Below are 23,168 nucleotides of genomic sequence, written 5' to 3'. Positions count from 1 at the left end.
TTTTTCCATGGCTTGGGGAACCTTTCTGGCAGGTTTGGCAACAGGAAGCACACTGGAGTCAATTCTCATCACATATGTGGGAGGGAGCGTTCCCAGCTGGTCATCAAACAAATCAGCAAACTCATGCAGAATCTCCTCTCTGAAGGCACCTTCGTCATCTGTGTCCACCTCATGGACGCTCTTGTCTAACTCAATTAGCCCTAGCCGTAAACAGTCATTCAACCCCAGTATGGGAGCAGCTTGTCTATCAATGACCTGAAAGTTTATCACTTCAGAAATGTCACTGATTCTACAAAGGAGGTCGACGGTGCCCAAAGTGGAGAAGCGCTCTCCACCATAGGCAATCAAGTTCACAGCTTTTGCTTTGTTGATGATTTCTTTGGCTTTGACTTGCTTGAAGTGCTGCAGGGGTAGCACGTTACACTTAGCACAGTGTCGATTTTAAGATTGATGTCTCGGCTGTTGATCGATGCAGTGCAGTGTATTTCATTCTTCGCAGAGATGTGTGTGACGCCATGTATTTCCCACCCCTCCTCATGTTCATTGTTGCCTTCACTGCCATCATCCAGTACAGCATTCACAGTTCTTGTCAGTGACCTTCTCAGAGCCGACTTGCAGACTTTTGCGAAATGATGCAACTTGGAACAGAGGGTACACTTTTTTCCATATGCCGGGCATGCTTCTTTTCTAAGCGGGTGGAAGTTACCACAGTACATGCATTTTTTTTCATTGTTTGGTGCATTCCTTTCCTTGAAGGCCCTTTTGTGTGCAATGGCATTGACTTCATGTTTTTCTGTTACTTGTTCACTGTGTTTCTCTGCAGCTTCATGTATCTGGCACAGCTGAACCGCCTTGTGAAGAGTGAGATCTCTTTCTTTCAATAGCTGTTTGCGCAAGGACTCTGATGATACCCCGCACACAATCCGGTCTCGGATCAGGGAGTCTTTGAGCATGTCGAACTCGCAGGTGTCAGCAAGTATCTTCAGAGATGCGATGAAGCTTTGTACTGGTTCACCAGGCTGTTGGCATCTGATATTGAAGTTGTGTCTCTCCATGATAATGTTTGTCAATGGATTGCAAAGCTCCCGAAATTTTCTTTTTAGGACAGCAACACTCTCACGGTTTTCTGCAGCTTGTATAACCTCATCATTGTCATTTCTTATTTCCGCAGAGTAGGTGAATGTTTTCTCCTTTTCTATTGCTTCCTTGCCAGCTAAGTTGAGCAGTATGTATGCACGAGTGCGATCATTCTTGTCGCCATAGGCAGCTTCGATGAAAACATCAAATTCTGTTTCAAATGTCCTCCAATTTTCAGCAACATTGCCTTCAAATGACAGTGGCTGAGGCTTGCGCAAGCCATCCATGACTTTCTCTCTCTTTTTTTTTTTTTTTTGTGTGTGTGTGTGTGTGTGTGCTCGTACCACTAAACCACAGCAGCGCCAATAACACAAAAGGGAAGTAGCACAGTATTCCTCAGTATCGGAGTACAGACTATGCGTCGAAATCGAACTGAGCAACTGAACTGTCACAAGCAAAACTTTTTTAAGCGTTCCTATCAAAGTCAAAATTGCACCTACTTAGTCAATCTTGTATCGTGCATAAGCCTTGTAGGTTTATGGGTTTGCATTCCGCATCTGACACCATGTAGACTTCCATACAACAAAGAACAAATCTGTCCAGGTTCTGACTGTTGTAATCTGCTGTGAGTTCCATCACAAAGCCGCCAGATGTGTCTTACGACCGGTATAACAAACAACTAATCAAAATAATCTACAGTATGCATGTATGTATGCATGCATGTGTGTACGTGTGTGTGTGTGTGTGTGTGTGTGTGTGTGTGTGCTGCGTTCTGCATACGTTCGTGCACAGAGATCCGCCCCATACCCCCAGCGCTTAGAAGTAGGCCAGGCCAGGGTTTTCAAAAGGAAGGGGTTGTCGTCTAGACATTCTTTCCTTGCTCCCCATCGTCTCGGCACACTTGTGCAATGGACAACAGACAATTCACGTGTGCGCACAGAATACTAAGTTTAGTATTCTGTGGGTGTGCGTGATCGACGTGGGTTTTGTTGGTGGTGGAGTTTGTTGTTCCTGTTGTTTGTTTGTTTGTTCGTTTGTTTGCATTGGAGGGCAAGGAAGGTTCGCCATGCGTCTTCAGAGATTTACGAGGTGAGGAGTTAAGACAGTACAACGTATTGTAAGTTAAAGTAACTATATCTTGCTTGCCTGTGACCTATTCGGTTTTTGTGTGTGTGTTTTCGTTGTTGTTCTTTTCTGGAATATTTCACAAACCTTTTATATATATATATATATATATATATATATATATATACTCGTGTGTTCGTGTGTGTGTGTGTGTGTGCCTGGTTTAAAACTTTCTTAAGTTTTCAACCTTTTATTTATTTATTTTTTTAAACAATTCGTCCTTCGGGTGCACAAACACTAAATGATAAGATAGTGAGCGTGCAAACATGTTTATGTGTTTTCCCCAAAGAAGGACACGTTGTTGTTGTTGTTTCTCTTGTTCAATGTTCGATGAGTGTAAACGCATGTCTGGGTTTTACTTGTGGTGTGGTGTGTGTTGTGTGTTGGTTCCTGAGTATTGTGTTTCTCTGTCACTGGCCTCCTCTCAGTCTGTGTGTGTGTGTGTGTGTGTGTGTGTGTGTGTGTGTGCGCGCGCGCGCTCGCGCGCGCGCGTGTGCCTGTGTTTGTTTAAGACTGGTGTGTGTGCGTGTGTGTGTGTGTGTGTGTGTGTGTGTGTGTGGGTGTGTGTTTATGACTGGTGTGTGTGTGTGTGTGTGTGTGTGTGTGTGTTTAAGACTGGTATGTCTTTAAGACTGGTGTGTGTGTGTGTGTGTGTGTGTGTTTATGACTGGTGTGTGTTTAAGACTGATGTGTGTGTGCGTGTGTGTGTGTGCGCGCGCGCATGTGTGTGTATGTGTGTTTGAGTGGTGTGTGTGTGATGTGTGTGTGCAATCACCCACTTATATTTTCAGACTCCACATTTTGCCTCCTTCCCACCCTTAAAATGACTACATTTTATCTCTTTCCAACCCTTAAAATGACTACATTTTACCTCTTTCCCACCCTTAAAATGACTACATTTTACCCCCTTCCCACCCTTAAAATGACTACATTTTATCTCTTTCCCACCCTTAAAATGACTACATTTTACCTCTTTCCCACCCTTAAAATGACTACATTTTACCTCTTTCCCACCCTTAAAATGACTACATTTTATCTCTTTCCAACCCTTAAAATGACTCCACATTTTACCTCTTTCCCACCCTTAAAATGAATACATTTTATCTCTTTCCAACCCTTAAAATGACTACATTTTACCTCCTTCCCACCCTTAAAATGACTACATTTTACCCCCTTCCAACCCTTAAAATGACTACATTTTACCCCCTTCCCACCCTTAAAATGACTACATTTTACCTCCTTCCCACCCTTAAAATGACTACATTTTACCTCCTTCCCACCCTTAAAATGACTACATTTTACCTCTTTCCCACCCTTAAAATGACTACATTTTACCCCCTTCCCACCCTTAAAATGACTACATTTTATCTCTTTCCAACCCTTAAAATGACTCCACATTTTACCTCTTTCCAACCCTTAAAATGACTACATTTTATCTCTTTCCCACCCTTAAAATGACTACATTTTACCCCCTTCCCACCCTTAAAATGACTACATTTTACCTCCTTCCCACCCTTAAAATGACTACATTTTACCTCCTCCCATTCTTCCCACCCTTAAAATGTCTGTAAATTAGCTGCAGTCAAACAGTGGACACAGCGATAAGGCCAGGAAATGAGAAGAAGAAAAACAACAACAAAAAACAGAGATGAACAGAAGCAAACAGGCAAGAGATACGGTTTCAAACTGATCGGTATGCTACAGTGCTGTGTCTGTGTAGCTCTGTTTAGATTCGTTCCCACAGTCGTTCTTTCTACACAGAACGTAAACGTCAGAGTGCAGCTGTATTGCCAGAAGAAGTCTATTGAAGCCACAATGGAAAGCTCAATGGCTTGAAACTGCTCATGCATAAAATGTCTTTATGCCGTCAATGCGTCAGAGCCTTGTGTCCGTGAATGTAATTGATCCAACCTGAGAGAGAGAGAGGGGGGGGGGGTGGCGCGGGGGGGAGTGTGTGTTCGTTTTTAGTTTAGCGTCTTTTCACTATTGGTGATATTAGACGACTTGTAAAATAAAATAAAAAGGGGGGGGGGGCGAGGGAAAAGAGAGAGATAGGAAGCGAGGGAAAAGAGATAGAGAGCGAGGGAAAAGAGAGATAGGGAGCGAGGGGAAAGAGAGATAGGGAGCGAGGGAAAAGAGATAGGGAGCGAGGGAAAAGAGAGAGATAGGAAGCGAGGGAAAAGATAGGAAGCGAGGGAAAAGAGATAGGGAGCGAGAGAAAAGAGAGATAGGTAGCGAGGGAAAAGAGAGAGATAGGAAGCGAGGGAAAAGATAGGAAGAGAGAGGGGGGGCGGGGGGGAGTGTGTGTTCGATTTTAGTTTAGCGTCTTTTCACTGTTGGTGATATTAGACGACTTGTAAAATAAAAAAAGGGGGGGTGGCGAGGGAAAAGAGAGAGATAGGGAGCGAGGGAAAAGAGAGAGATAGGGAGCGAGGGAAAAGAGAGATAGGGAGCGAGGGAAAAGAGAGATAGGGAGCGAGGGAAAAGAGAGAGATAGGAAGCGAGCGAAAAGAGATAGGGAGCGAGGGAAAAAGAGAGAGATAGGGAGCGAGGGAAAAAGAGAGAGATAGGGAGCGAGGGAAAAGATAGGAAGCGAGGGAAAAGAGATAGGGAGCAAGGGGAAAGAGAGATAGGTAGCGAGGAAAAAGAGAGAGATAGGGAGCGAGGGAAAAGATAGGAAGCGAGCGAAAAGAGATAGGGAGCGAGGGAAAAGAGAGAGATAGGGAGCGAGGGGAAAGAGATAGGTAGCGAAGAAAAAGAGAGAGATAGGTAGCGAGGAAAAAGAGAGAGATAGGTAGCGAGGAAAAAGAGAGAGATAGGTAGCGAAGGAAAAGATAGGAAGCGAGCGAAAAGAGATAGGGAGCGAGGGAAAAGAGAGATAGGTAGCGAGGGAAAAGAGAGATAGGTAGCGAGGGAAAAGAGAGAGATAGGGAGCGAGGGAAAAGAGAGATAGGGAGCGAGGGAAAAGAGAGAGGGAGCGAGGGAAAAGAGAGATAGGGAGCGAGGGAAAAGAGAGATAGGGAGCGAGGGAAAAGAGAGATAGGTAGCGAGGGGAAAGAGAGATAGGTAGCGAGGAAAAAGAGAGAGATAGGGAGCGAGGGAAAAGATAGGAAGCGAGGGAAAAGAGATAGGGAGCGAGGGGAAAGAGAGATAGGTAGCGAGGAAAAAGAGAGAGATAGGGAGCGAGGGAAAAGATAGGAAGCGAGGGAAAAGAGATAGGGAGCGAGGGAAAAGAGAGATAGGGAGCGAGGGAAAAGAGATAGGGAGCGAGGGAAAAGAGATAGGGAGCGAGGGAAAAGAGAGAGATAGGAAGCGAGCGAAAAGAGATAGGTAGCGAGGGAAAAGAGAGAGATAGGAAGCGAAGGAAAAGATAGGAAGCGAGGAAAAAGAGAGAGATAGGGAGCGAAGGAAAAGATAGGAAGCGAGGAAAAAGAGAGAGATAGGGAGCGAGGGAAAAGAGATAGGAAGCGAGTGAAAAGAGATAGGGAGCGAGGGAAAAGAGAGAGATAGGAAGCGAGGGAAAAGAGATAGGGAGCGAGGGAAAAGAGAGATAGGGAGCGAGGGAAAAGAGATAGGGAGCGAGGGAAAAGAGAGATAGGGAGCGAGGGAAAAGAGATAGGAGCGAGGGAAAAGAGATAGGGTGCGGGGGGAAAGAGATAGGGAACAGAGCAGGTAGAAAAGGACTAAAAATGCCTAACTAGAATGCAATCAAATTTATCAGAAACAATTCAATAATGATAAATAATTACTAAAACCATGAAAACAAAGTACATTAAAGAAATGTAGAAATAGGGCTATGAATTAATGCCTTTGAAAGTTCGATCATAAGAACCTCGTCAGAAATAACTTTCCAAAAACCGTCTACAGAATAGGTGTTCACTGTGAAACACCTGGGCAAGAACTGCTGACAGTGAAACGATGATGCAAGCCGAACTTGCTCTACCACCGATGAATATAACATTTTTAGTATATTTTGTCTTCAGCGCGTCATGTTTTGTACGTAAGAAGAGGTTATCAATCTTGTATAGCAAGCTGATGGATTAGGAAAAAGTTCTTCAATAATATGCTCAGGGAATAATGTCCCTTGATTCAGCATGAATTGTCGCCCCTGCATGTATCGTCGCCGGCGACAATACGTGCAGTCCTCATTGCATGTATTGTCGCCAGTTTTTAGAGTAAAAAAATTCAATGCAGAAATGATGACAGTATTATGATGATCACTATGATAAAAGGTATAGCGGGTGTGTATGAGAGAGAGAGAACTCAGAAAGTTTAATGTACATCGGCCTTGGGCCACAATACAATGGGGAAGGGTGGATCGGTGAGGTTGCACATAATATTATGAGAGAGAGAGGGAGGGAGAGAGAGAGAGAGAGAGAGAGAGAGAGAGGAGAGAGAGAGAGGGGAGAGAGAGAGAGAGGGAGGGAGAGAGAGAGAGAGAGAGGGAGGGAGAGAGAGAGAGAGAGATGCAATCAATTTCTTAGGGAAGCAGACTAAGCAAGCAATTGCCTCTTTCTCACCCTGCACTCAAACAGGAAAATGTCAAAAAGAAATGAGATGAACAAAGACCACAAGAAATAGGAAATAGTAAACAGCTACACCCACACCACACCACACCCACACCCACACCACACCACACCACACCACACCCACATCACACCACACCACACCACACCCACATCCACACCACATCCACATCCACACCACACCACACCACACCCACATCACACCACACCACACCACACCACACCACATCAACACCACACCACACCACACCCACATCCACACCACACCCACACCACACCACACCACACCACACCCACACCACACCACACCACACCCACATCCACACCACACCCACACCACACCACACCACACCACACCCACAGGTGGTCTCGACACCGCCGTGACCAAAGACTGAGATCAGGGAAGTCATAAACAGGCCTGTCACGTGGTGGACAGCTCTATGTTAACTTACCTTGCAGAACACACACACACACACACACACACATACACACACACACACACACACACACGCACACACCACACACACACACACACACACACACACACACACACACACACACACACACCACACACACACACACACACACACACCACACACACCACACACACACACACACACACACACACACACACACCACACACACACACACACACACACACACACACACACACACACACACACACACACACACACACACACACACACACACACACACACACACACACACACACACACACACACACACACACACACACACACACACACAACACACCACACACACACACACCACACACACACACACACACACACACACACACACACACACAGGAGAGGCCACAGGAGCTTTGGTATCAGCATAGACTATAAGCACCACACTTTGTATTTGCCAGGAAGGTCACACTGGTCTATGATATGCAGGCCTTCTTCTGCTGTCTGCTTGGTTTCCTTTCCTCTTTTTGTGTCTTTCAGGGACTCATCATGCCATCTTCCAAGGCTCTTGACTGGTTCATCTGACACCGTTGGAATGGCTTGGTTGGCTACAGTCAATGTGACCGTTTCAGCTACCTTTCCTTTACGCAGTGAGAGGCTCCATGATTTCATTGGTTTGAAGTTCATCCTGGCTGAGGCAACTAGCTCGTCCAGCCGCTTCAATATTTCACGGGTGTCATCCTCTTTTGTTGAAAGGACTGTTGTGTCCTGAAGGCTTTAAAGGAGGTATCTGGTATCCGTTACCGAGGTCGGCTCGATCCGTTCCCTTCACTGAGGCCTTCAAGATAACTTCCATTGCCAGCACGAACAGGATTGGAGTAATTGCACAGCCCATGGCTATGCCCACTTCCACACTGATCCAATCTGTTGTGTATTCCTTGGTGGTGAACTGCATTGAGAAGCCATGGAAGTACTTCTTCAGCATTTCCCTGATGTTCGTTGGTACATGGAGTTGGATCCAGTTGAATCATCCCATGAGAAACTGACCCGTACGCATTTGCCAGATCCAGCCATACCATGTCTATGTTCTTTTTCTCTGCCTCTGCTCTTTGGATTGCATCCCAAATCATTGTGGCATGTTCTACACAACCAGGAACTCCTGGGATGCTGCCTTTCTGGACTGACACATCCAGGTACTCATTTTCTGTGAGTTATTTTGTCAGTCTTGCAGCCATGACAGAGAAGAAGATTTTTCCTGCCACATTCAGGAGCGATATTGGTCTGAACTGGCTGATGGTACTTGAATTCTGCTCTTTCGGGATGTACACGCCATCAGCTATCATCCACTGGTCGCTGATCTTCAGGTTCCTCCATGCTGATCTTATCACTCTGTGGAGCCACTCAAGGACTTTAGGACATTTCTTGTACAGCAGGCACGGTATTCCGTTTGGCCCTGGTGATGATATGGCCCTGGCTTTCTTGACCACTTTCTGTATTTCCTCAAGGGTTGGTGGTTTATCGCTGAACTTCTTCTCTAGTTTTCTGGGATGAACCAAACCCTTGAGATCTAGTGGTTTCTTGCTTTGCGGATCAGAGTAAGTTTTCCTGAAATGCTGTTCAAGTGTTTCCTTGTCCACTGTGAGTGTCTCTGATTTGGGCTGCTCAAACAGTTTCCTGGCGAGCTGAAAGGGGTCTCGGAAGAAGCTGTCTTGTGTCTTTTTCTTTTTGCTCCTTGCTCATTCCACTTTACTGAAGGCACTGTGCTTTGCTTTCAGGTCTTCCAAAGTTTCTGTAGGCCCTGCTTCTCAAATTCTGAAGCAGTCTTCATCCTTTTCTTGAGTTTTCTTTTTGCATTTCGGATGTTGTCCATTTCTCGTTGTCGCCTGGATTTTTGAGGAAGTGTTCTTGTCTTTGGTTCTTTCACTCCATAGGTTTCCCGACAGGTTGCGTACACGATATCTCTGTAGGTGGCTAACCTGTGTTCCAAGATGCTCTTTCCTATCAGAGCATCAAGTTTTCGGACCATTTTCTGGTCCAACTCTCCCCATTCCGTTTTTGCACTTGTAGGTGGCAAGTTTAGTTTTTGGCGTTTGGCTTCAAGATCTTGTACAAATGATTCATCTGAATTATCAGCGTGGATGTCCTTGGCACTGTGGTTTGAGTCCTGGCCTTGGTTTTCCGACGTCCTATCTGCTGGTGCAGTGCGCTGCTGAGCATTCGTCAGATTCTTCATACAACCCTTTTTGGTCCTGTGGATCTTCATGCCACGCTCAATGGGAATTCCATCGGTTCAGAAATCATAGTCCGTTTACCATTTCCAGTCGTGATTCTGTTGGCGCCGATGGATTCATCATTCTCTCCCCCTTTCAGTGAATCCTGGGAGAATCTGTTCTTTGAACAACTTGTAGCAATTGATTAAGGGTAAGGTGGGCTGCCAACCCACAGAACCCGAGAGTCTGTCTTTGCCAGTGTCACTCGGTCTTTCCCGAACGTCATTCAGACTGTTCTTGGAAGTCAGTGGCTTACCCATGTCTCAGTGATAAGAAACTCTAGGGAGAGCTGGACAGTACAAGGTCTTCAGAGAAGAAGCCCCCCTCAGTCAAGTGTTTCGGCCCTTAACTCCTTACACTCTAAGGAGGCCGGGCCGCACCCAGGTCATGACTCCTGGATGCCCTTGTATTGCCGCCTTTTTTTCTTTTATTCTATACTGTATTCTAGCAGTACTCGTCGTAATTTTGATATTTTCTTCCATTTTTTTGTTTCAGAATAATCAATATCAAAATCTGCTTTCAATATTTAGCATAAAGGAACATGAGTATAAGGTGGTTTTACAGCTAACTCTTTCATGTTAACACCAGATTCTTTCAACAAAAATTAATTTGAAATGTAAGTTGCAACTGTTTCGTGTGATGAAATGACTTGAGCTCTTTTGGGAAAAGCAATGTCAGCTCTTACTGTCAGTTCATCAGTAATGAAATTTTCTGTCAGTGAGGTGTTATCTATCAGCGAATTTTGCTATTGCTAACTCACGATGTTCATTTAAGGGAATAATTCCCGCTGTTTGGTATATTTCCTGGTTGGATGCATGAGGGGGCACCCTGAGGACAATTTTGATAGCCCTACAGTCTACACTTTGAATCTTTTGTAAGGATATTTAGGAGCACTGAAAAATATTTCTTGTGCATAAGTTATTTTAGATCTTACAAGGGCCATGGATAGATGAATCAATGTTTTTGTATTCATTCCCCAGGGTAAGCGGCTTATAATTTTCATAAAATTGATACTTTTCCTTGCCTTTGTTAAGATGTATTCGAAGTGAATGTTCCATGTCAGTTTTGAAGTAAGATGAATACCTAAAAGCTTTACCACTTTTTTTTTTATAATCAATGACGTCACCTTGTAATTTTCAAGAATGGGCATGCTAGATGGGTTACTACTTGAATTAAACAACACCATACATGGTGTTTTTATTTCTGTCGATAAAGTTAGACCATTTTCAAACATAATTACAGACGTATAGTTGAGAGAGAGAGAGAGAGAGAGAGAGTGTGTGTGTGTGTGTGTGTGTGTGTCTGTCTGTCTGTCTGAGTGTGTGTCTCTGTGTGTGTGTTAGTGTGTGTGTTAGTGTGTTAGCGTCTGTCTGTCTGCATGTGTGTGTGTGTGTGTGTGTGTGTGTGTGTGTGTGTGTGTGTGTGTCCCTTTTTTCCCCTAAAAAACAGAGGATCCGTTCTTTCTGTGAAGGAGGAAAGAACGACAACTGTGGCTGATGCTACTGACCATCGCCATGACAACCAACCTCTTCCTCCTCCTCTTCCTCCACTCCCCCTGGGTGCTACCAGGACCCCTGACCTTTGACTACGCCCAGGACGACGACCCCCATGGCCCTGCCGATCAGCCGGGTCCCACGAGAAAGGTGTTTCGTCATCCTGTGCCCAAGCCGGGAGACACGGCAGGAGAAGGGTTCCTGCAAGGTGCCGGACTGGCGGCAGAGGACTCAGCCAGCAGGGAGCTTCTGGGCCCCCAGCCACGGCAGGCAGAAACCATGGACGGAGAACCTCCACGTGGTGCCGAAAGGCTGGCGCCTGAGCAGGACAAGCCAGCCCATGAACCTCTCCCTCGTCCTCACGCACAGCCAGTAGAAACAATGGGAGACGAACCTCTGGATGATGCCAAACTGATGGCGCTGGACTGGGAGGATCCATCCAATGAAGCTGCCATTGTTCCTGATCAAAAACCAGTTGAAGAGATCGGAAAAGAGCCCCCACACGCCGCTAAACAGATGACCCCTGACAAGCATGATCGGGTGACTCGTCGTCCTACACTAAAGCCAGTGGAAAGGAAGGCTGAAAAGGTCAAACAAGGTATCCAACACGTTGCTGAGAAGAATGGTGAACAAGCGTCCAGGGGTCGAGAACTGGTACCAAAACTACCACCGAAACAGACAGTTTCCAAGATCGCTGACAAAAAAGTCTTCCAACGCCTTCCATGGTTGTACAACCCGAAAAACATGACACGCTTACAACAGGTGATCCAAAGTCTGCAAGTGTTCTCGGATGAGGAATCTCTTTCTACCAAACAGGCTTCTTATTTTGATCCTCGGTCGAGTGTCGTGACGTCCTTTGAGCCTGAGATCCTCATCGATTCTGTCCGCTGCCCTCCACGCGGTCCCTACCTTCTGGTGCTGATTCCATCCGTGGACGTCAATGTCAGGGTTCGACAGGCCATCCGTAGTACCTGGGCCAGCCCGGCCTACGGAGCTCTGTGGCCCCATGACGCCAGAAACATCACCTCCCTGCTCAAGGTGGTCTTCATCTTCGGGGTCAAAACGCAGGGCAAATCGGCGATCCTGGAAGAAGAGTCTCAAACGTTCCAGGACATCGTACAGTTGGACTTTCAGGAATCCTATCGAAACCTGAGCCTCAAGATCGCCTTGGCTGTGGAGTGGAGCACTGCCTTTTGTCCCGGTGCCGGTCACGTGATGAAGGTAGACGAGGACACGTTCGTGGCCGTGCCTCTCCTGCTGCAAGTGCTGAGGCACCTGTCTGACCACGCCCCGCCTCGCTTCGAGCTGGGCTTTCACCACTTCTTCCCGCGGCCCCCGGTCACCCGCACGGGGAGGTGGGGGGTGTCCACACACCTCTACCCCTTCCCGCACTTCCCCCGCTACCTGTACGGACATTCCTACGTCATGTCTTCAGGGGCTGTGAGAGAGCTGAGGGCGGTGTGGCGCTACATGCCTCTGATCCCCAATGAAGACGCCTTCCTGACTGGCGTCATGGCCAAGGTCTCGGGCGTGACCCGGATCCACTGTGACTGGTTCGCCCGGGAAGACAGACTGTACCCGGCACCCATGCCCAAGGAGGAGCTGGCTGGCGGGCGGTCTGTCAGCCAGAGCGGGTTCAAACCTTTCCAGAAGCTGTACAACATGTGGGAAAAGGTCAAGAAAGTGCATGGTGAGAAGATGATTGCTGATGAATTACAGTACTTCGCGAGGTTTGCCTGAGAAGGTGAAAGTTCGATTTGAATTGAGGGTGACGTTGGGATGACGTTGGTGAGCGGGTAACAACGTGTGGGGTAATATCTGGGTACTGGGTCCTTGTTGAGCCGCGTGCTCTGCCATTAGTCAAATCTGGTTGGGTTATCCGCCTAGGACGCGAGAGAATCTGAGCGCACTGGTTCGAATCCCACAGTCGCCAGTATTTTCTCCCCCTCCACTAGTCCTTAAGTCGTGGTCTGCACGCTAGTCATTCGGATGAGGCGATAAACTGAGATCCCGTGTGCAGCATGTACTTAGCGCACGTAAAAGTACCCATGGCAACAAAAGGATTGTCCCTGACAAAATTCTGTAGAAAAATCCACTTGGAAAAGAATAGAAACAAAACTACAGGCAGGAAAAAAGGTGGTGCTCTCAATGTAGCGGCGCGCTTTCCCAAGAGAGAGCAGCCCGAATGTCACACAAAGGAATCTGTTGTGGCAATACGATACGATACGATACAACACAATACAATACAATACGATACGATACGATACGATACGATACAATACAGCTCTTCTGAATTGGTTTTCTTCATACCTATCCAACCGCTTCAAGATTGTCTCTGTTAATAACTTCGTCTGATCCAACCCTGATCTCCTATGTTGTGCCACAAGGCTCTGTCCTGGACCCCGTTCTGTTCGTTCTGTACACTGCTCCTCTTTCTGGTGTTATTTCTGGCCATTCTGTTCTTCACCACTCATTTGCTGATAATACTCAGCTACAAAAGTCTGCAGAACCAAACCAAGTACACAGTCTGATTCTGTCAATGCAGGATTGTATTCTCGATGTTAAATCCTGGATGATATTCAACAAACTAAAATTAAATGATGACAAAACTGAAGCTATGATTATTTCCTTTGCAAGAATGTCCACATCTACTTCTGTCCCTGCCTATATTGTGGTTGGTGATGCCACAGTTCAGTTTTCTAAATCAGCAAGGAACATTGGAGTCATTCTTGACTCAGACAGCATGTACGCTCAGGTTGTAAATCTGGTATGCACAGTCAATTGTGAACTTCGTCGCATCAACTCTATCCGTCAGTACCTTTCTGTTGAAACTACAAAAAAACTCTTCTTTCTGTTTTTGTGCTGTCACGAATCGACTATTGTAATTCTCTTCTCAGGCTGTCCACATCATCTTCTTCAGCGAATTCAAAAACTTCAAAACAATGCTGCCCGTCTGACTCTCTGAGTCCCACGTACTAATCACATTTCTCCTCACTTCCGCTCTCTACATGGGCTCCCCATTAAGGCAAGAATTAAATACAAAGTTGCATGTCTCTGCTATTCTGCTTTCCACTCCGCAGGATCTACTTATCTTTCTGACCTTATCAGTGTTTACACTTCCGCAAGGAATCTCCACTCTTCCCCTGACTGTTACCTTTTGAAACTTCCTCGTGTCAATACAAGAACCTGTGGCGAACGTTCTTTCTTCTTTGCTGTTCCTCACATCTGGAACAACCTTCCTCATCCGTGCATCTGATTCTGTTTCTGCTTTTCGCTCATTACTAAAAACTCATCTTTTTTAAAACCTATCTTTTCGGCACTCTCAGCTTCCTTGTTCTCCAACACCACCCATGTCAGCTCACTTTGGATACATGTATGAGGAGTGGGAAAGTGAGTGTTGGAGGGGGGAAGTGGGGGGCAGGGGTTTTGAGAAACAGTGGTCATGAATGATTTATGTAATTTGCACAAATTTTCTTTCATGTAAAGCGTCCTGAGCTCTTAGTGACAAAGGGCGTTATATAAATGTACATTATTATTATTATTATTATTATTATCATCATTATTATTGGTATTTATATAGCGCTGAATCTTGTGCAGAAACAAATCAAAGCGCGTTCGCACCAGTCATTCACACGCATGCATAACTCTAAAACTGTAGAAACTAAAGACAAGGAAGAGGCAGAAAAGGGAGGCTACTTTGGGAAGAGATGGGTTTTAAGGCCAGACTTGAAAGAGCTGAGGTGTGGAGACTTGACGAAGCGAAAGAGGAAGTTCATTCCAATTGCAAGGTCCAGAGACAGAGAAAGAACGGCGAATGAGCCTCGAATGACCCACTGGTAATTTGTGTCTGCTCAAGCTGTACACCCCCTTTCTCCACTTTGAAAACTACGCCCCCTCACCACCTCCTCTTCATTATAACTGAACGGCAGCAGCCGTGTGTGTCTGTTGAGGGGGGCTGGAGGGGGGTGGGGGGGGGGTCCATTTTGATAACCTGCATTGATTCTGACTGGGCCAAATTTACAATATGGTGTACGTGTCATTTCAAGCGAGTGTAGCACGACACCCACATCCATTACGGGCAGCAAGAGGGGGGGGGGGTTAAATCCAAGTCAGTTGTGACTAGTTGAAATTTGCCCCAGGTGCTGATCTGGGGCCATGCAGGTTTTTTGTCCCTGTGTTTCGTTGCTTGCTGTATGGCATCGCAGGAAAGCTGCAGCACTTGTGACGGCGGGTAGAAACGAGTCACGAGTCACGCATTCACTTGTGTGCTTGTGCAGGGAACGGGGCGGCCTGCTTTCCCCCTAAAGGTGGCAATGTTTTCCAGTTGGAAGGAGCCGTCTCTTGTCGCTCGTCCTTTGCTGCCTTTGTATTCTGAATGGATTTCTTTTCGGGGGTTTGGTACATGTGGCGGGGGAGTGGGGAATGTGTGTGTGTGTGTGTGTGTGTGTCAAGTCAAGTCAAGTCAGGATTTTATTTCATGATGGTAAATTGAATAAGCAACAATTGCTTTTTTTACATCAAGCCGTCAATGAAAATAATAATAATAAAAAATAATAAAAATAATTAATAAATAAGAATTAAAAAGAGGGGAAAAAAAGAAGAAAAAATAGGAGAGAGAGAGAGAGAGAGAGAGAGAAGAAACAAGCAGATGAAGAGCAACAATAACAACAAAATGCATTAATATATATACAAGAATATTGTGATAATGAAATACACAATTGCATTTCCATTTCACACACACACACACCACTGAACACAAATTCTCGGACACAATTACACCATGCCCATCCCACCCACATGCACATGTTCCCCCATAGCTGTGCAAAATCCTTGCCAACACAAGCATATACAAAACATTTCACAGATAATAGAAGTATTAGACAAACAGATCAAAATTTGTATTACTGTTAATTATTTTCAATGAGGTGATTCTTCAGATTTTTCTTTAACACGTTTTTATTTACGATACTTTTCAGAGTGAGTGGGAGATTATTCCATAAATTTCCACATGAATACAGAAAGCTGGAGTGTGTGTGTGCGTGTGAGTGTGTGTGTATGTGTTGAAGATGCACTCAACAACGAAAGCTTTGGTTTTCGTGACACTCTGGCAGATTGTGTGTTTAACAAGATAAATAGTGCAAAGGGTGGCAAGGGGAAGGGGAAGAAAGGTTGTAAAAAGTCCAGTGACGATTTTGACAATGACGCAATTGCTAATCGTGTCGCAGAGCTGCTCGTCCCGTTGTTGTCGTCATCGTTAAAAATTATTTTGGAACAAAGTCTAAAGAACATTTTATTAACTATTGTCGATGCTGTCACCAAACAGTTTAATCAAGACGTTGAGGTGTTGAAAAAGCAAAACCTCCTTCTTCAGTACAAAGTAGACAAACAAGAACAATACAGCCGACGAGAGAACGTTAAAATCATCGGCATTCCAGAACAAGACAACGAGGATCTGGAGGAGGAAGTCAGTAAAGTCTTCCAGGCTGCGGGCTGTACCATCAAGCCCAGTGAAATAGCTGTTGTCCACAGGTCTGGCCAGAGGAAGACCAACAGCCACAACTCCACTGTTTCCCGTGGCAACGCTCCCGCTGGCCGTCCTGTGCTGGTGAAATTTGTGTCTCGGCGGACGAAGGCGACGCTGATGGAGAAGCGACGTGCCCTGAAAGAGACCCAGGAGTTCAAGAAAGTCTTCATCAACGACGACCTGACTCCTCTCCGCTCCAGACTGCTACACGTGGCAAAGCGCAACGAAGCAGTTGACAGGGTGTCGACCACGCATGACGGTCGGATCCGCTGTGTCCTCAAGAAGACGCCGGGCCAAACCACAAACGCCAAGGTCGTCCTGATTGACAGCCCTGATGACCTGTTCCACCTTGGTGTGGACAGTGTAGACTTTGAAGCTTTGGGTCTTCAGCATGTTGTGGGATAGGGGTGCGACGGAGGGCAATGCAGTTTTCTTTCAGAAAACGGTCAAAATTTGTTACCTGACAGTTTTGTTGATTGTTTTAATTCACGTGATTGTTGTTCTGCTTTACATGATTCTTCTGTGAACTATTCAGAAAGCTCAGCTGGTGAAAGACATAACATAAGCTTTGTATCACTCAATGTTTGTGGGTTGCGAAGTAGATTAAAACATAGTGAATTTGTTACACACATTAGTCAGTTTGATGTTATATTATTAACAGAAACAAAAACAGACAAGCAAGATCACTCATTCCTTGAAAATGTTTTCTATGAACTTGGGTATACAATACATGTTTTCAGTCGAAAATGTTCATCGTACCAACGTTCAGGTGGTGTTGCTTTTGCATACAAAAATAAATATTGTAATTATATTACCACTCTACCAAACAAAGACAGCAACTCAACATGGTTCATGATAAAATCATCTTTAACGGGATATGATAAAGATGTGTGTGTTGGAGTGGTTTACATCCCTCCTGAAGGATCAGTGTATAGTAGTGTTGATATGTTTGATGATGTTGAAAACATGCTCTTTGATATACAAAGTAAATATGATTGTTATATTCTGTTAGCAGGTGACTTTAATGCTTATACAAAAAATTTGAAAGATTTTATTGATCAACATCAGAGTGACAGTAAAGGTCCATTCCATGATTTGATCAATGTTTTAGATGAGCAGTTATATCCAATTAAGTGTAGACATAATCAAGATAATCGTCGACCAAACAGCTATGGGTATAGATTGATTGACTTGTGTAAATCGTCTTCATTGTATATTCTTAATGGAAGAGCAGGGAGAGATGATGGAATCGGAATGTTTACTAGTAATGGCTGTACTGTGGTTGACTACATGATTGGATCCCCCTTTTTGTTCACAAAAATAACAGATTTTACTATTTCCCCTTTTGATGCTTTATTATCTGATGTACACAGCCCGTTGATCTTGTCTCTGGCTACTGAGTGTCACATATTGAACCATAAAAATCATACTGATACGGCTGTCATACCGTGTCATAAAAAAGTGCCACATCAAATTTAACAGGTCAGAATGAAATAATACGAAAATGGGAACACGAAAAGGCTGCTTCTTTTCAAGAAAATTTGTCTAACGCTGAGCTTACACACTTAAATGACGCAATCGATGCTGATGATATTGACGTCATAAATGATAAACTCGCAAACATTCTGATTCAGACGGCAAAAGATAATCTCGGGACATATCAAATTCGCACTTCTAAGACAAAACACAGAGATAGTCGCAGCTGGTTTGATTCCACATGCAAACGAAGCCGATTAGAGTATTTTAAAGCTAAACACAGAGTAAAAAAAAAGAAATTCTAGTAAAAATAGAGACACGCTGGAAAGAGTCAGCAAAAGTTACAAGTCCGTTTTAAAGAAAGCAGAAAAGACGTGGAGAAAAAAATGGCACAGAGAACTACGAAGTTTACGCAAAAGCAATTCAAGAGAACTGTGGAATAGAATTAAAAAGAAAAAGAAAACATCATGTCCCATAAACTTAGAAGACATGTTTCACCATTTCAGCAACCTTAACGTTAATGATAATGAACATATTGACAGTACAACGGCAATGCACATTATGAATTTAGAGGATAATGATGATATTTTAAATGCATGTATTACTGAAGATGAAATTACTTCAGGCATCAAAAGACTGAAGAATGGCAAAAGTGCCGGTGAAGACATGATTCGTAATGAATATATCATCAACAGCTTTCCTTTGCTGACAGAAACATACTGTAAATTATTTAACAAGATACTGGACGAAGGTGTTGTACCAGAAAAATGGGTATCCGGCTTGATATTGCCATTGTATAAAGGCAAAGGTGATACACTTGACTGTGATAATTATAGGGGGATAACTTTGCTCAGCTGTGTTGGAAAACTATTCACTACAGTGTTAAATGCTAGACTGACTGATTATATCAATACAAACAATATACTTTCAGGAGCCCAAGCAGGATTTAGACGGTCCCATTCTACATTAGATCAAATGTTTGTTTTGAAATCACTTATTGATATTTTCTCCATGAAAAAGAAGAAACTTTACTGTGCTTTTGTTGATTTTAAAAAAAGCCTTTGATTCAGTTTGGAGAAGTGGGTTATGGCAAAAACTTGTTCATGAAGGCGTGAATGGTAAAATTTTGCGTGTCATAATGAACATGTATGATAGAATTAAGTCATGTGTGTTTTTAAATGGTGAAAAATCTTATTTCTTTAGCATTTGTAAGGGTGTGAGACAAGGAGAAAATCTCTCGCCTTTGCTTTTTTCTCTGTATCTCAATGATTTAGAGCTGTATTTGACTGAGCATAAGAGTCCATCTGTTGATCTTTTATTGAATGTTAACATTTCAGGGTTAGATAATTACATGCGACTATTTGTACTGTTGTATGCAGATGACACAATTTTACTTTCAGAGACGAAAGAAGGATTACAGCAGTCCCTCAATGTTTTTCACAAATATTGTTTAGAATGGAAACTAGTGGTCAATGTAAAGAAAACTAAAGTGATGATATTTAATTCTACAAACAAGCTAAAGCCTGTTTTTAAGTTTGGTGATGCATGTTTGGATGTTGTCGATTCTTTTAAATATCTTGGCATCGAATTTAGTAGAAACGGAACTTTTTACAAAGCTAAAAAAATGATTTATGAACAGGGCCAAAAAGCTATGTTTTCTTTACTTCAGTCAGCCAGAAATCAAGATTTACCTTTACATATCATTCTGGACATGTACCAGTCTATGATTGTACCTATTTTGTTGTATGGTGCAGAAATATGGGGTTATGAAAATGTAGATATACTTGAAAAATTAGAATTGAAATTTTTGAAACGCTTGTTCAGACTGAACAGAAATACTATGACCCAAATTGTTTATGGAGAAACTGGTATTTATCCAATTAGTGTGATAGTGAAAATGAGATTAGTTCGATTTTGGACCAGCTTAGTAATATCAAACACAGAAAAATATTCTTGGAAAATATATTTGATATTACTTGACTTATATCGAAATGGTATTTATTCTTCAAAATGGATGAGTTGTATCAGACAAATTTTAATAGAAGCAGGGTATGACTGTGTTTGGGATGGTCAATTCTTCTTGGAGAGGGAATCTTTCTGCAAGAATGTCAACATTGCTTTGAGAGGTAGTTTTCAAAATCTATGGAGACATGCTCTAGAGGCGAGTAGTAAATGTTTGTTTTATCGAAATTTCAAAAGTGGATTTGGTAGAGAAAAATATATAAGTCAAATGCCTGATAACTATGTTATCAGCTTCTTCAGATTTCGAAGTAGTAATCATAAGCTGGAAATAGAAACAGGGAGACACAAAGGCATACCACGAGAGTTACGATTTTGTAAGGTTTGTAACATGTCTGTGATTGGTGATGCGTTTCATTTTATAATGGAATGTCCCAATTATGATCAGTTACGAAATAGATATGTTCCTAAAAAATATTTGTCTCCAAAATCGGTTTTTAATTTTTGTAATATGCTCAGAGGAGGCAAAAAAGTCATTTTAGCTGTAAGTAAGATGATTAGATTTGCAAATGTTGCCTAGTTATACTTTTGGAGTTAAAAGACATTTGTGTTTTCTCAACTTTATGTGACATTGTTGTGTATTTGGAAATGTTTGTTATGGGCACGAAAATGAGTATTTTGCAGTAATCCTCCATACTCCAATAGGAGTGAAAGGATAATTAAAACTTGAAACTTGAAACTTGTTCGTTCTTTTGTTTAGCGTCTTTCCACTATCAGTGATATTAGACGTTTAAAAAAAAAAAAAAAGGGGGGGGGGGTATAACTAACATGCAATTACATTTAACAGTAACAATTCAATAATAATAATTATAATAATCAGAAACCATTAACACAATTCTGAAGTGCATTAAAGGAATGTAGAAATAGGGCTATGAACTAATGCCTGTGAAAGTTCGACCATAAGAACCTCGTCAGAAATAACTTTACAAAAATCATCTGCAGAATTATTATTCTCTTTGAAATACTTGGGCAAGAAGGTACGTAACTGCTGGCAGTGAAACAAACAATGATGCAAGCTGAACTGCTTACCACAGATGCATGTAACATTTTTACTATACTTTATCTTCAGCGCATCAAGTTTTATACGGAAGAAAGTAGAGGTTATTAATCTTGTATAGCAAGCTGATGGATTCGGTATCTTTTCTTTAATAATATTCTCGGGGAATAATGTTCCTTTATGGTTTAAAAACTTTAACTTCCATCGGTTATGAAATCGACCCCATGCTGATTTTTCTAACAAAGTGTATGCCTCTTTTACGGAGAGACGGACATGTATTTTTGTCGATTTTTCTGAATCTTGCGCTCCTCTTTTAGCTGCTTTATCAACAGTTTCATTGCCAAGAATGCCCACATGAGAAGGCACCCAACAAAAACTTACCTCAGTCCCTTTAATCCTTAAACAATGTACCAAATGATTTGCCTCAATAACTAAGTCAGGTCTTGTTTCAAGGCTGAATAATTCTAGAGCATAAAGTACTGATTTGGAATCAACAAAGAATGCTATTTTCGAGAAAACTATTTGATGGCTCACTAAGTAGTTCACAGCTTGTATAATAGCAATTAGCTCAGCTGTGAATGTGTGTGTGTGTGTGTGTGTGTGTGTGTGTTAGACGACGAGATATTGCTGGGTCTGAATTGTCAGTACTTAAAAAGAAAAGAAAAACTTTTTAGAGTGTGTGTGTGTCTGTGTGTGTGTGTGTGTGTGTGTGTGTTGGGGAGATTTAGGGGGTTGTGAACCTGCAATGTGTTCTTGCATACACCCACTCTCTTATCGGTGACATGTCCATGGACCAATTTACACACTGGCATGAACAGATACACACACACACACACACACACACACACACACACACCAATCACGCACGCGCGCGCACACGCACACGGCTTCTTGGTAACCAAAGCTGTATTTTGAGACTGGTGGGTGGTTCTCTTTTGCAGATGACGTGTGATCAAGACATGACGTGTCATCAAGACAGATGACGTGTGATCAAGACGGATGACGTGTGATCAAGACAGATGACGTGTGATCACAGATGACGTGTGATCAAGACGGAATCAACCAGAACAACACCTTCTGCCAAATCCTCCTCGATTTAAAAAACAACAACAATAAAACAAACAAACGCACAAACAAAAAGAAAGAATGGAAAAACACCTGACTGCTGTAATGACGTTAAATTCACTTATTCATTTATTCATTCAGTCTGTCAGTCAGCCATGGTTATGCAAGCATTCGTTCATTCTTCGTTTGTTTATTTATTTGTTTATTTACCTCATCGTTAATTTCTCTATTCATTTATTTACCTCATCGTTAATTTCTCTATTCATTTATTTACCTCATCGTTAATTTCTCTGTTCATTGACTTATCTACCGATTTGTTTATTCTTATTATTCTCTGTCGCTTTCTCTGTCCCTCCCTCTCTCTTTTTCTGTCCCTCTCTCTCTCTCTCTCTCTCTCTCTCTTTCTCTGTCCCCCTCTCTCTCTCTCTTTCTCTGTCTCTCTCTCTCTCTCCCTCTCTTTTTCTCTGTCTCTCCCTCTCTCTTTCTCTGTCCATCCCTCTCTCTCTCTTTCTCTGTCCCACCCTCTCTTTTTCTCTGTCCCTCCCTCTCTCTTTCTCTGTCCCTCCCTCTCTCTCTCTGTCCCTCTCTCTCTCTCTCTCTGTCCCTCCCTCTCTCTCTCTGTCCCTCTCTCTCTCCCTCTCTCTGTCCCTCCCTCTCTCTTTCTCTGTCCATCCCTCTCTCTCTCTTTTTCTCTGTCCAACCCTCTCTTTTTCTCTGTCCCTCCCTCTCTCTTTCTCTGTCCCTCTCTCTCTCTCTCTCTCTGTCCCTCTCTCTCTCTCTCTCTGTCCCTCCCTCTCTCTCTCTCTGTCCCTCTCTCTCTCCCTCTCTCTGTCCCTCTCTCTCTCTCTCTCTGTCCCTCCCTCTCTCTTTCTCTGTCCCTCCCTCTCTCTCTGTCCCTCTCTCTCTCCCTCTCTCTGTCCCTCCCTCTCTCTTTCTCTGTCCCTCCCTCTCTCTCTCTGTCCCTCTCTCCCTCCCTCTCTCTTTCTCTGTCACCCTCTCTCTCTTTCTGTACCTCCCTCCCTCTCTCTTCCTCTGTCCCTCCCTCTGTCCCTCTCTCTCTCTCTCTCTCTCTCTCTCTCTCTCTCTCTCTCTCGTACCTTCTGACTGGCGTTGCCTGCGGTGGAATCAAGACTCCATGTGAGACTGTGTTGACTTCGTACATATT

The 23,168-nt window shown here is 43.5% G+C and overlaps 1 protein-coding gene across 1 annotated transcript; it reads left to right on the top strand.

Moving 5' to 3' along the window:
- Nucleotides 1–1,948: 1,948 nt before the first annotated feature.
- Nucleotides 1,949–22,289, top strand: LOC143284129 (uncharacterized). Its single transcript, XM_076590784.1, has 3 exons — nt 1,949–2,166; nt 10,901–12,612; nt 21,880–22,289. Exons 1-3 carry the CDS (start codon nt 2,144–2,146, stop codon nt 21,888–21,890), a joined length of 1,746 nt encoding a protein of 581 aa, XP_076446899.1. The 5' UTR covers nt 1,949–2,143; the 3' UTR covers nt 21,891–22,289.
- The last annotated feature ends 879 nt before the right edge of the window (nt 22,290–23,168 follow it).

Source organism: Babylonia areolata, chromosome 7 (genome assembly GCF_041734735.1).
Source record: "Babylonia areolata isolate BAREFJ2019XMU chromosome 7, ASM4173473v1, whole genome shotgun sequence".
Lineage (NCBI taxonomy): Eukaryota > Metazoa > Mollusca > Gastropoda > Neogastropoda > Buccinidae > Babylonia > Babylonia areolata.
Note: the sequence above shows the minus strand (reverse complement) of the source record. Positions and strands in the feature narration are given on the sequence as shown.

What these genes read in the sequence shown, in the direction of transcription:
- LOC143284129 (XM_076590784.1), top strand. Translation starts at nt 2,144, where the DNA reads ATGCGTCTTCAGAGATTTACGAG. An exon ending in CGTCTTCAGAGATTTACGAG is followed by an intron (nt 2,167 to 10,900) that starts GTGAGGAGTTAA and finishes CTTTCTGTGAAG; the next exon opens with GAGGAAAGAACGACAACTGT.